Source organism: Chrysochloris asiatica, unplaced genomic scaffold, assembly GCF_000296735.1.
Source record: "Chrysochloris asiatica unplaced genomic scaffold, ChrAsi1.0 scaffold00019, whole genome shotgun sequence".
Lineage (NCBI taxonomy): Eukaryota > Metazoa > Chordata > Mammalia > Afrosoricida > Chrysochloridae > Chrysochloris > Chrysochloris asiatica.
The window spans coordinates 3916157-3929343 of record NW_006408537.1 but is presented as its reverse complement, the minus strand read 5'-3'; the positions used below and the strand labels follow the sequence as shown (position 1 = coordinate 3929343).

The window sequence follows — 13187 nt, the reverse complement described above, 5'->3', positions numbered from 1 at the left end:
CATTCCCCTTAATATGTGGTACACCCTAGTGGTACAGTGGTCAAATGTTTGAGTGCTAACTGAAAGGTCAGCAGTTTGAACTCACTGACCAGTCCACTGGAGAAAGATATGGCAGTCTGCTTCTGTAAAAATTACAACTCAGGGGCAATTCTGTTCTGTCCATAGGCTCACTATGAGACGGAAATGGCTCACTGGCATTGGGTTTATGCTCAGTATCAGAATCTGGTGGTTTGGCTAGCCATCGTGGGTTATAGAATAACACTTAGGGGTGCTTTGTTCAGAATGTGATCTGGTTCTGATTTCAGCTGTGCCACTCACATGCTGAAAAACTAGGGGCCTCTATTACCATGTGTATAAAAAGGAAGTCTGCTGATGTCCAGAGCACCCAAGGTGGAAACAACCCAAGTGTCTGCTAACAGCTGGATTAACAATATGATACATCCTTGCTGTATACTTCCTTCGGTCATAAAAAGGAAAGAAAGTTTTGATCAACTTTGAAAACATTACTCTCAAATAAGTCAGATATAAAGGGCAATATTATATGATCCCCCTTTTATGAGGTATCTCAAATAGGCAAATGCTTGGAGACAGAAAGTATAATAGAAGTTACCAGGCGTTGGGAAGTTTGTGTGGAAGGAGAAGCTATTGCCTACTGAGTACAGAATTCCTGTTTAGGGTGATGAAAAACTTCTGGAAATAGTGGTGGCTGCACCACATTGCGAATATGCTTAATGCCAATAATTGTACACTTAAAAATGGTTTAAAATGATACATTTTACATTATGTTTATTTTACCACAATTTTAAAAAAATTACAGCTCTATAAAATAGATAAGACACGGCAATCCCAGGTCCTCCTAACCCCCACCCAGGCTGGCAGGAACATTGGTCTTGGTGCACTTTCTCCCCGGAGCTTGAGCTTACTACTCACATCCCTCTTCCTCTTCCATCCAGGCCTCTCTGTCAGCCCAAGAATAGGTCAGCTCTGAAATCCCTTCAAGCTTTAAGGAAGCCATATAGTGATGCTTTTTGTGCTCAACTGTGGGTTTTAGGAAGTGCTGAAAACCACTGTTATATAATAGTGATGACTTTGACTCAAGTTGATAACCCATTATTACAGTGTCAACATTTGGAGGGAGACAGTGTTGTCCCCTGAGGCTGCTGGGGGGCAAGAGTGAGGGTAGACAAAATGCGGGGGCTACAAAGGCAAGAAGTGACTGGGTTACAAGCTTTCCAGAGGGCGTGGAGGAAGGTAGAATCTCTACTGAGTAGTTGTATCCAATCTGTGTAGGCGGGGCTGATGAAAGGAAATGCTGCTAGATCTCTTGTGATACAATAGTGAATAATTGTTACCAGGATTGATTTGAGGGTTGGGAATGTAAAGGTAGACGTTTTGTAGCAAGGAGGGGAATGGTTAACTTTGCAGTCTAGGAGCAGAGGTCCCTGGGACCATCAAGGGAGAAGAGCAGAGAGTGGGACCCTATCCAGAGAAGCAGTGATGCCTGAGATGGAGACAGAGAGGATGAGACGTGGAGAGATGGAGCGGCTAGGGACTTTAGACACAGAGAGGGAGAGGGGCTGTGTGCTGATGACCGGGGGAAGGGGGGAAGGCTTGTAGTATATACCCTTTGGTGGGTTGATGATGCATGGAGGAGGGGATTGTAACCATGGCAATGAAACGATATACGATACGATGAATGTAAAACTAATGTTCTCCCATGTAAACTATCACATAATTCACATTAAAACATTTAAAAAAAAAAATTAAGGTTAGAGCCTGTGTTCAGGTGATTTTGGGCCTTAGAATTGGCAAGGCACCTTATGCTGATGCCAAGGGGACGAGGAACCGAAGCTTCAGAAGAGAGAAGGTCTGATGGCAGGCAACCAGGAATGACTCTCAGCCCCACCATTTAATCTATAGCTGTGTTTTACCCCGTTTGTGAAATCAGTTTTAACTTTTATACATCTTTACACGGTTCTGTTACTGTTGGTGAATGGCCTTTTCTTTTCTTTCAGTTAGTGACAGGAGTATGGGAAGGCAAATACAATTTCTTCTGTCAGGGAACACGCAACGCAGGAGAATCAGACATGAAGGTATTGTACTACTACTACTTTCTTTTCATTTATAGCATTTATTATGTAGTTGTTTTCTGTTTTTAATAAGGAAGGTGTACAAAAGACAAAGGTAGCCCATAACCTACTGTCTAGGTAATCTCTGAACAGTAAAAAGAAATAATAATAAAAGCAGTATATACACATGGTATGAAAAGTAAGGTTTCCCTCTCTGCAAAACTATTGTTAATAATTTCGGCAGCAAGGGCAGACTGCATGCATTTGTCAGTATTTGTGCTGCATTAGGAGTCCTGGTGTGGCGCTGTGGGTTAATGCACCAGACTGCAAAGTTGTTTGAACTACAAGGTCAGCGGTTCAAGTTCACCAGCTGCTCCTCAGAAACCCTATATAGGGTCTTCATGGGTTGGAATCAACCCGACGGCACTTAACAACAACATGCTGCATTAACATAACAAATGAAGAAGCCTTGGTGGCGCTGAGGGCCAGGTGCTGGGAGAAAGCTGAGGCTGTCTGCTCCTGTAAAGATAGGTGATCTCAGAAACCCTCGGTAGGGTCTCAGGAGTCGGAACCAACTCCAGGGCAGTGGGTTTAATATAAATGAGTTCATACGGATAATGTCCTAAAATTGGAAATCGTTCTTCTAAGTTGCCTCCGAATGCTGGTGTTAAAGACAGGACCTGGCTTCCACTGTAGGTGAGGCTTCTTTGTTTTGTGTTTTAAATAAAAGGCAGGCAGGAGATGTGCAGTCATAGGGCTGACTTATTAATTTGTCAGCTGCCTGACACATCTGATTGCTTTTCCTCTTTATCTCGTATTGTGTTACCTGCCCCGTGCCAGTCCTGACCTCAAAGGTGTCCTCTGGCTGGTTTCTGTATACTGATAACTGCACAGACCACTTCCAGAGTTTTGAACCCTGAGCCTCCTGATTTTGTGTCATCTGGAAGGTGGACCCTTTTAAAACTTTCCATGTTGTCATTGCCAATTTCCCCTAGAGTATTCTTTTTAAATCACCTCCTAGAGGAACCCCAGCTCCTCACAGCGGAAGGGTGTTAGGAGCCAGTGGGGCACTCGGGCTTCCCTGAGTTAGTGTCGGACTCTGGGATGCCAGTAAAACATGTCGCAGGTAAAATTTCAGAGCAGGCCCATTGGAAAAACAGCCTAAGCCTTTCAACACCTTCCTTCTAGATCATTCGTGTCCTCTGGTGGTATTACTTCTCCAAACTCATAGAATTCATGGACACCTTCTTCTTCATCTTACGCAAGAACAACCATCAGATCACGGTCCTGCATGTGTACCACCACGCCTCGATGCTGAACATCTGGTGGTTTGTGATGAACTGGGTGCCCTGTGGCCACTGTAAGTGTTATGGGTGCTGGCTTGGGTCTAGGTATGAGCATGGAGGCTAAACTGAAATGAAAAAGTGCTGTCTTTATGGGTGCTCTGAAGTCAGGCATTTGAACTTTGTGTCTTAGCTGCATACAGTGATCATTTGTATGGCCTATGCGAATCAGTAAGCTGACATCACTTTTTTTTTTCTAGTTTAGTAAATGACTGATTTGGCAAGATAAAGGATGTAACAGCTTCCCAGCTTGGGAGGCATATTAAAAAATAAGGATAATGTTCTCTGCCCTGGAGGGCACCTTCCCCCAGGCTGTGTCTTATCCTTATTTCTGTGAGATTTGGAATGTGTTTGCCGAACAGGGACAGGGCAGTGCCATTGAGTGAGTTTCATGCAACATAATTATGAGAGAGAGTTGTAGCTATTACTCTATTAGGAAGTTTCCACATGTCTTCATCAGTTGACCGTCACATTCCTGAAGCACGTTTATCAGGATGTCTTCTGTGACAAGTACTGAAATTTGAAGTAAATTCTCTAAGGAAGACATGTTTATCTTTTGGAAAGCTTATGGTTTGGGCTCTCTTACCATTTTCAGAGATTCCGTTGTCGCTGCCAGACTCAGCTTGGAGTTTTAACAAGTGTGTCAGGCAGAATTCCTGTCATCCTGACTCTAAAGAGTCTGGGTTTGATCGTGCATGGCTTTCTTCCTAGGATCACACTGCCCTTGGTTAACTAGGACCACTAAGGTTCACACAGTCACAGAATTTAGAACTAGAAAGGACATGCAAGATGTGCTCCTTAGATGTACACCCGAGAAAACTGACTCTGAGTGGTCAGTGATAATCAGCCTCCAGCTCCTTTCATAATGTTTTTTGTCACCATCCCACCGTGAGAGTGTAGATTAACTGACCTTTCTAAAAGTGGGGAGGACAGTGTCTCCACAGGATAAGCATTAGACTGCATATGCCACAAGGTCAGCAGTTTGAGCCCACTGGCCCCCCTGCAGGAGAAAGATGAGGCTTTCTGCTCCCGCAAAGATTTAAAGCTTCAGAAGTCATATACAGGGTCTCTGTGAATCAGAAGCGACTCAACAGCACTTAACAACAGTAGAGACAGCACCTGTTTACATTAGGAGACTGCATTGGCTCTTCAGGAAACTTGCAGCATGGCAGATTTTTTTGTACCTTGTACCTGAGAAACGGAACCAGATAATAGCTCACCTGGCCAGTTACTATCTAGCTACGTTAAGAGTAGAAATTCTTTCCCTGACCCAGCCTTGTGTCCAAGGCTTTGACTGCACATGGCATTTTGTGGTGGTTTACTGTGTGGCTGGAATCCTGATGTGGTGCGTTAAGATAAGCTAACCACAAGGTTTGCGGTTCAAACCTACCAGCTGTTCCTTGCAAACCTGTACCAGGGTCTCAATGAGTCAGAAGCAACTTGATGACACTTAATAATACCATCTGTGCAGCCAGGAGGAAAAGAAAGTCTGAAAAATAACTAGTGGTCTTACTGGAAATGTGAGGATCCAGAGATTAAATGTCGTTTTTTGCCCTAAGACCCTGGCCTGGCACAGCCTCAGCACTGCTCTCCTGGGAGGTAGTTAGGAGGAGGTGACTTCGAAGGGATCTCCAAACCTCAGCACATTTGTAGAAACATGTTGTCCATTTGCTGTCCAAAGCTTTCAAAGCAACACAAAAGACAGGTGGTAAATAAAAGCAACCACCTCGGGGCATCAGTGGGGGCTAGAAACAAAGCCTGCAGGTGCTCGAGCCAGGCAGGTGGAATACAGTGGAGCCACAGCTCTGCTGACCCCTGGCTTAAAGCATCCTAATGGCAGCCTGCCTGCTGAGTGGAAGTTGCATTCTGGTTACACATTCGTGCAGTGCCCACTGCTGCAGTATCTGCCAACCACTGATCAGAAATGTGTCTTTCTTTCTGATTTTTTTTTTTTTTCTTGCCTGTTATGCATAAGACACTGATGTGTCCTCCTTCCCAAACCTCCTCTGTTCCTGCAGCTTACTTTGGTGCCACACTCAACAGTTTCATCCACGTCCTCATGTACTCATACTATGGCCTGTCGTCTGTCCCTTCCATGCGTCCATATCTCTGGTGGAAGAAGTACATCACTCAGGGGCAGCTGGTAAGTGACCCAGCTTCTCTCTCCCCCAGGACATGCTTCCTGGTGGACACAAACCTCTTCCTGAGTGAAGACGTCTTGCTGCCTCCCAACGGTTGTTGACTAGCATCTAAAATGTGCCTTCCTACCCCTTCTCATTTGATCCAATTATCATATCTGTGAAAATAGAGCAGGAAACTTTGTTAATTTTATTAATGAGGAAACTATGCCCTTGGCCAGACGAATTGCACAGTAAAAATGGAAATCATATTACCTGACTTTCAAAGCCATTTCTTTGGCCCTTAATTTGTACATGTGTGTGTATGTGTGTTTTCTAGTTGTATAATCTAGATTCCGAGGTAAAAACTTGATCTGTATTGAAGAATTTCAGAAGGAGCTATGAAGTTACCTGAATCCAGTATGTGTCTAGCTCATTCAGCAATAAGGATGTTTGCTAAGGCAAATGCCAAATGACCTCTGAACTCTGCCCATGCTTAATGGAGCACCTGTTGCTATAAGATTAGCACCTGGTAATGGGCCCTTTCACACTCAGTCAACTGTTGGCACATGGTGGTTATTTCTCAACATTTCCCAGTTGGCAGTGCGTGCCTTTCCCCAGGAGCTCTGATGGTGCAATGGTTAAACACTTGGTGCAACCTCTCCTCTTTTGTAAGCTAATTAATAATCAAAATAGAGCACAGTGGATCGGTAGGATAAGCACTGGGCTGTGAAGGTCCAGTGAAGCACTGGACCGCAGAAGAAAAATTTACAGCCTCAGAAACCCTATACAGGGTTTGTTAGGAGTCAGAAGTAATTTGAAGGAACTGAAAAACTGCTAAATGCTGACCTTGATTGTATGTCAGGCAGATGTGCTAATAATAATAAGCTGCTCACATGGATTGTTCCAGTAGCCCAAGCTCAGATTATTAGCCCCATTTTATAGATGAGGAACACTGAGGCAATAGGCCAAAGCTAGCTGACTGTGGAATGTGGACATTAAACCCTTAACCTTGGCCTTCCTTATCAACAGCTTCTCAAAACAAACTCAAATGAGTCAGACCCTCCAAGTCCATTGTTATTTTTCGATATTAAAATAACAATCTGGGAAAATCTCTTGAGTTGCTTACATGTTTAATATTTCATTATCACCTCTTTGCCAGCTGCTTTGCAGTCCTTGTTCATTTTTCTCACCCACCTGTGAAGAAGGATAATTGTTCGATAACCTCCTTGTTACACTCCAGACAGGGTGCAGATTGCTTTATAACCCACAGCTGTGCTCTGGCAGAGGCAGCATTTTCAAGAACAGACTGGGGAAGTGGGTCACTGCTGGGCTTAGTCTTTTGAGGTAGAAGATTGCACCCAGTTTATTAAAAATTTATTAAAATGCCCTTTCTCTAACTGTTTCTCAACCTAAAGAAAGAACCGTGCTGTCTTTGGTAACACCGTTGAGTGGGTCAGAAACAGCAGTGGGCAGAATGCAGTCCCCAGCTGTCATTCTTCCTGAAGATGCACCCTCCGGAAACCACCTTATTGTAACATCTTTTAACTATTCCTCTAAGAGAGGCCCTGTGCTTTTCAAGAGCGAGCCTATGAGCTGGGCATTTTTTCCCAATGCCTTTAAATCTAGTCATCAGCCTGCACCAAACCGAAAGAGAACACAGATAAGGAATGGGAAAGGTATCCAATCTGATTGCTTCCTGGGGTACTCTAAACATACCCCTACATCCTCCTACCCTACCCCACCCCCTTTAAAAATCAAAACAACCTTACATCTCTATACTGTCCCTAAATTTTATGGGCTATGGTATAAGTAGCAATGGGGATGGCAGGTAAATGTAAAAACAAGCACACATACATAACATCAGTTTATAGGGGCCCTGGTGGTGCTATGGGTTAGACCTTGAGTTGCTAACTGCAAGACTGGAGGTTCAAATCCACCTGCTGCTCTTTGGGAGAAAGATGAGGCTATCTGTACCATTAAAGACTTAACAGTTTGAAAGCCCTACATAGGGTTGCTATGCATCGGAATGGACTTGATGTCAGTGGGTTTGGTTTGTGGATAAATGTATGGTTTTCAGATATTGTAGCATATGTGTTGTGATCTAGAAATGACTTGTTTGCCTACAAAATGATTAATGTTAATTCAAAAACTGGGGAATGGGAGTGCTAGGTGAAAAGTTCTTCTACCATGAGACCTGGTCCCTGCCCTGCTCCTGCTCAGGTGTGTCTCTGCTCTTTTCACCAGATCCAGTTTGTGCTGACAATCATCCAGACCAGCTGCGGGGTCATCTGGCCCTGCACGTTCCCTCTTGGCTGGTTATATTTCCAGATTGGATACATGATTTCTCTGATTACTCTCTTCACAAATTTCTACATTCAGGTAAATCTCCCTCTCCTCGGGTGGTTGCTTATAGGGGATTTTCCCAGCCGGTGCACTTCTCATCCACAGAGGCCTGTCGAAGGCTTTGCAGTCTGTCTCAGACAGGCACAGTTCTAGATGCTTTGCTTGGGACTCATGTAGTAAATGCAGAACCATTGAACCGATTCCCATAGCTCTCCCTCCTGACCTGCAGCAGCAGTGTGAGCGTTGGTTTTCAGTCAGCCTCAGTCCTGCTCCAACTGCTCACAGAAGAGGCCTTTCAGGATAGGTTACCTCCAGTGGAATCTGTTCCCTCTGCACCACTGCTGGTTTTCTGCCTGTCACCACCGAATGGTGGAGGTGTTGTTCTCTCCACCTGCCCCTCAGACATTGCCTGGTAGCTGTACTGCCTGCCGTTCAGGGGGAAGATATAGAAGCTCAGGAACACGGGAAGAGGCCGCTGATCCCGAGGGTGTAAGCCTGGTAGTGTCAAGCAGCCACTGGGAACTGTGGTGAGCTCGTCTTGCAGTTAAGCACTACTCCTGGCTACACTTTGCCACACCCATCAGGACTTAGGAAGTTAAAGGACAGGACCTAGTGAGGAAGCTGAAGTCATTCATCTTTATTGTGTAACTGCACACAGCAGTACAGCCAGCACTTTGTCCGTGAGGCTGGTGTCAGCGATGAAATGAGGAGAACCCACTGATGACAAGCAAGGGATGAGGGTGGGTGGAGAGGTGCTACCAGATGGCAGAAACCAGTTTGGTCACAGAACCTGTGTCCTTTCCTTCAACATACTGAGTTGAAGGCAGAGGGTGGTGGTGTTGTTAAGTAACACTGAGTCGGTTCCAACCCATAGCAATGCGGTATAGTGTTTCCGAGGAACGACTTGTGAGCCTGAAACCATCAATCTTGCAGTTCAAACCAACTTTACATCCAGCACATTAAACCATAGAGCCACAGACTCCAGAGGCAGAGTAGAGTAAAGCCTATGTTGAATTTTTTAGCTGTATATATATATTTTTAATTTTATTTACATTATAACTCCAGGAGTTTTAGTAAAAACTAATCTCAGGCTTACTAAATAGAAGAATGATTAAAACCAGTGTCAAATTTTCATTTTATTTCATAAAGGGGGAAAATGCAGAACAGAATTTCTGTATTGCCTCAACATCCCATGGAGCCATGAAGGCTACCTGAATCCCTGAAACTATTGCCCCAAGATACTCTTTTGAACTCTAAACCAGAAATACCCCCTGAAGTCTTCTTAAAACCAAACAGTGGTTTAGCTTAATTAGTAAAGAATGCCTGCCCCGTGTGTTGTGGTCTTTTGAAGAACTCTTTCTGTGGGACCAGATTGACAACAGTCTGGTTCTAAAGATCTGGTAGGAAACTTAGAGGTCGGTAGGTTTCTGTTTAATAGGGAAGAACAACTTCTAAAAGAAGGATGACAATGGCTGCACAAGTCGAAGAATGTAATCAGTGTCACTGAATCGTGTATCTAAAAAATGTTGGATTGGTGAATTTTCTGTTGTGAATATATATATATATAGCTTGATTACCTGACCACTGAAGTTCTTTCTTGTTAGAATTTACTTATAAAAGGGAATTAATCCTAGCTACAGGTAGAGTGTCATTCCCAGTACAGAAACCAGCCCTGTGCAGATATGGTTCTCACCTTCCCAATTTTTTTCAGACTTACAACAAGAAGGGGACCTCCCGGAGGAAAGACCACCTGAAGGACCATCAGAATGGATCCGCGGCGGCTGTGAACGGACATACTAACAGCTTTACTTCCCTGGAAAACCACGTGAAACCAAGGAAACAACGGAAGGATTGAAGACCAAGAGTTGAAAACCTCCAAACCACGCGTCTGATTGTAAGCACAGTAATGAGTTGTGCCCCCCGATGCTCGTTAACAGCTGCTGTAACTAGTTGGCCTACAATAGTGTGATTCATGTAGGACCTCTTTCATCAGTTCCAAACCCCTAGAAAATGTATACTGATTATACAAGTAGGCATAAGATTTTTAACATTTCTGGGCTCTCACCGACCCCTGCGCTTGACTGTGGAAAAGGGAGTATTATTGTAGTATACGACACTGCTGTTGCCTTATTAGTTTTAACATGATAGGTGCTGAATTGTGGTTCACAATTTATGAACACTGTAATCCAAACTTTTTTTTTTTTAACTGTAGATCTTGCATGTGATTGTAAATGTAAATTTGTACAATGTTACCGTAGAGAAACACACATGCCTTAAAATTTAAAAAGCAGGGCCCAAAGCTTATTAGTTCAACTTAGGGTATGTTTCAAGTTTGTATTCCTTTTTTTAATAGCTCTGTTTAGAAACATCAAAGACCATGATTTGTGGAACAACCAGTGCGTGGCATCTAGTCTCAAGTGACTTTGTAATGTGAAGTCAGAATGGCACTGTCTGTTTTGTAATATTGGCTTTTAAATCAAGCAAGCTCAAATCTAGTGGAACAGTCAGTTTTAACTTTTTAACAGATCTTATTTTTTTATTTTGAGTGCCACTATTAATAATGTAAGAAAAGAAAAGTTTGAGGGGGACTCTAAAGTGGTCTTGATGAAACTTTAAATATATATTCCTTGTCTTTTCAGATTTTAGAAAGTAGGGTGACTAGGCGGTTTTTAATTTCTGAAGTGCTAAGTGTTTTTATACAAGAAACAAAGCCCATTTTGCTTTCCAAAGTGTGGAGAGAGAGGAGATATGTACTTTTCAAAGATGGTGTTTGAATATGTATTATTTGACAGAGTCCAATTAATGAGCAATGAGGAGCTGGTTGCCAAGGTCCAAATACATATGGATTTCTGTACTGTTATCTGTATTTACACAGACTTCATTTTGAAATGTGCCTAGTTTACCAAAATGAATTAAAGGAGGGAAAGAGGGATATTAGAATTTTTAAGGTAAAATTAAACAGATAGCCACAGCATAAGAGAACCAGGATTGGATGGAGGTCATTTGTTTTAATGTAATTTAAATGTAATTGTCGTGTCTTTCTGCTTAAAATCTAAAGATTGTTTAGAACTGCTTGTTCATAAATAATACACTGTTTATTGTAAAATCATGTCTCACATGTTTGAGGCAGTGGTCAAACAGATACGAACTATCGTTTGTCATTTTAAAGTGTTGGAATTTAGCCTCTGAGAACCTTCTTCATTGAAAAGCATAAACATCGAACCACTCATGACACAGTTTAGGAAGTCATTGACAATGTATAAACTAGTTGTTGGTTTGATATGTGTGTAAATATCAGTTTACCATGCTTTAATTTTGCACATTCATACTGTAGGGAGCCACCGGTTCTCTTATTAGTCTTGTGGGTGTTCTTTTTGGAAGGAGTCACAGCATCTGTTTACATTTACCTTATCAGCCCTAGATTGTGTATATTTGTAAATGTCTGTCTTCATTCCTAGGTACTAGTTTGAAAATGACCTTACCTATGTCAATACAGAAACTATAACATTTAGTAGTGTGCTGTCAAATGTGCTTAACTCATCTGCATATACCCACACTGTTAAATAATGTCTAAACATTAATCATTAAAACATTTTTTGATTATCTGTGCTTGTGAATTACATTGTTTATATACTGCCAATTCTAAAAGACTGGAGAAAAATCTACTCTCTTTACCCTCTAGGAACTCGCCCAAATAGATGTTTAAAAGGTTTAAAAGATTATAGGAGGGGTGCTTCAAAAAGTTTGTGGAAAATAATGGGATGTTTCCATGAACTTCTTGAAGCCCCCTCTGTTGCCCAGTTCACATGAGGAATAAACAATAAGGCCTGGTAGCGGTTCCCCTACTCATATCCTCACTTCCTCCACTGAAGTTCCAGTCTGAGGATGCTCTTTTTTTTCCTCCCAACCATCCTCACCCACCCCTCAGCTAGTAGAGTTACTTCCTTAGGTCTAGATGAAAAGGTTGGCAAACTTTTTCTGTAAAAATACACTGAAGTTTAGTGGACCACATGGTCTCTATGGCAACTATTCAACCCTGCCATTGGAACATATAGATGTAGCCGCAAACAGTGTATAAATGAGTATGACAGTGTTCCAATAAAACTTTACTTTTGAAAACAGATCTCTTCACCGGGAAGTACGCAAGGGTTAAAAGAGATAGAGATAAATAGTGTTATATATACAATCCTGGAACATCAGTGTTCTATGGGAAGATACTTGGACAGATACACAGGCTGAACAGGTATGGGAAGAAGAGTGGGAGTGTGTCCACAGATGGATAAGAGTTTGACAGAAGGGTATTTGTACATGGGAATTTATCTTTGTTGCAAAAACACCTATGAATGTGGTGGAGCATACAGAGGGCAAATGATGAAAACTTCTTAGATATCATCAGACATTTTACAGCAATGAATTCTTGGGGCTTGAGGCTCAGGACCATTGTCTCAGGACACCATGATCAATTGACATAGTGTAGTCCACAAAGACAATGTCCTACTCTCTACTTTGATTAGTAGCCACTAGGATCTTAAAAGTTTATGAGTGGCCATCTAAGGTGCATCTGTTGGTCACTCCATGTGTTCAGGAAAGAGGAGCAATGAAAATTGAAAATGCATGGAATCAAGTAGTCCAGTGGAACATGTGAAAATCAGTCTCCACAACACTAAAACCAGAAGAACTACAACTGCTCTGATGTTAGAAGGTCCTGGATAGAGTGGGGGGAAATGTGGAACAAAATTCAAAATTATATATATTTTTTAAATGGCTGGGCTTACTGGTCAGGAAGAGACTAGAGAAACCTGAGACTATGGCCCTCGACCACCCTTCAGGTCTGGAATGGAACTCACCCTTGTGGACCAGTTTTCAGCTAAGCAATAGCTAGGTATATAGTAGGGACAACATCACTAGTAAGGTGTGCTTACCATGGAGTGGTCAGTCATTCGAGATAAAAGGGGCAACTTAAGGACAAAGGTAAGGAGAGATGGGAAGGCAGATAGAATTGGAAATAAGAACCACAAGGAGGACTTGGTTAACTGTCGCTACACGGAGGGGATTGCAGTCGCTGAGATGAAACAGTGTTTGCTTTGTTGAATGTAAAACTGATGATCTGCTCTGTAAACCGTCACTCAATTCACAATAAAAAATGTTTTTTTAAAAAAAAAAAATGTAGGTCTCCTGAGACTCGAGTTTGCTGACTTATGGAATAATGAGTTCCTACCTTGCTCTATTACTTTCTTTGCCAAAATTAGGTCAGATCCCAGATTCAAGCCCTTCCCAGCCCACCTATCCGTTTGACTTGGGTCCAACCACTT

At 42.5% G+C, this 13187-nt stretch overlaps 1 protein-coding gene across 1 annotated transcript in view; it reads left to right on the top strand.

The window, feature by feature from the left end:
• Positions 1-11478, top strand: part of ELOVL5 (ELOVL fatty acid elongase 5) — a 31328-nt gene extending 19850 nt beyond the window's left edge. Inside the window, exons 3-7 of the mRNA XM_006835719.1 lie at positions 2016-2093; positions 3258-3429; positions 5431-5555; positions 7777-7911; positions 9587-11478. Coding sequence (XP_006835782.1) covers positions 2016-2093; positions 3258-3429; positions 5431-5555; positions 7777-7911; positions 9587-9730 — 654 coding nt within the window. The 3' untranslated portion in view covers positions 9731-11478. The remainder of the gene's footprint in view (positions 1-2015; positions 2094-3257; positions 3430-5430; positions 5556-7776; positions 7912-9586) is intronic.
• Positions 11479-13187: the final 1709 nt, after the last annotated feature.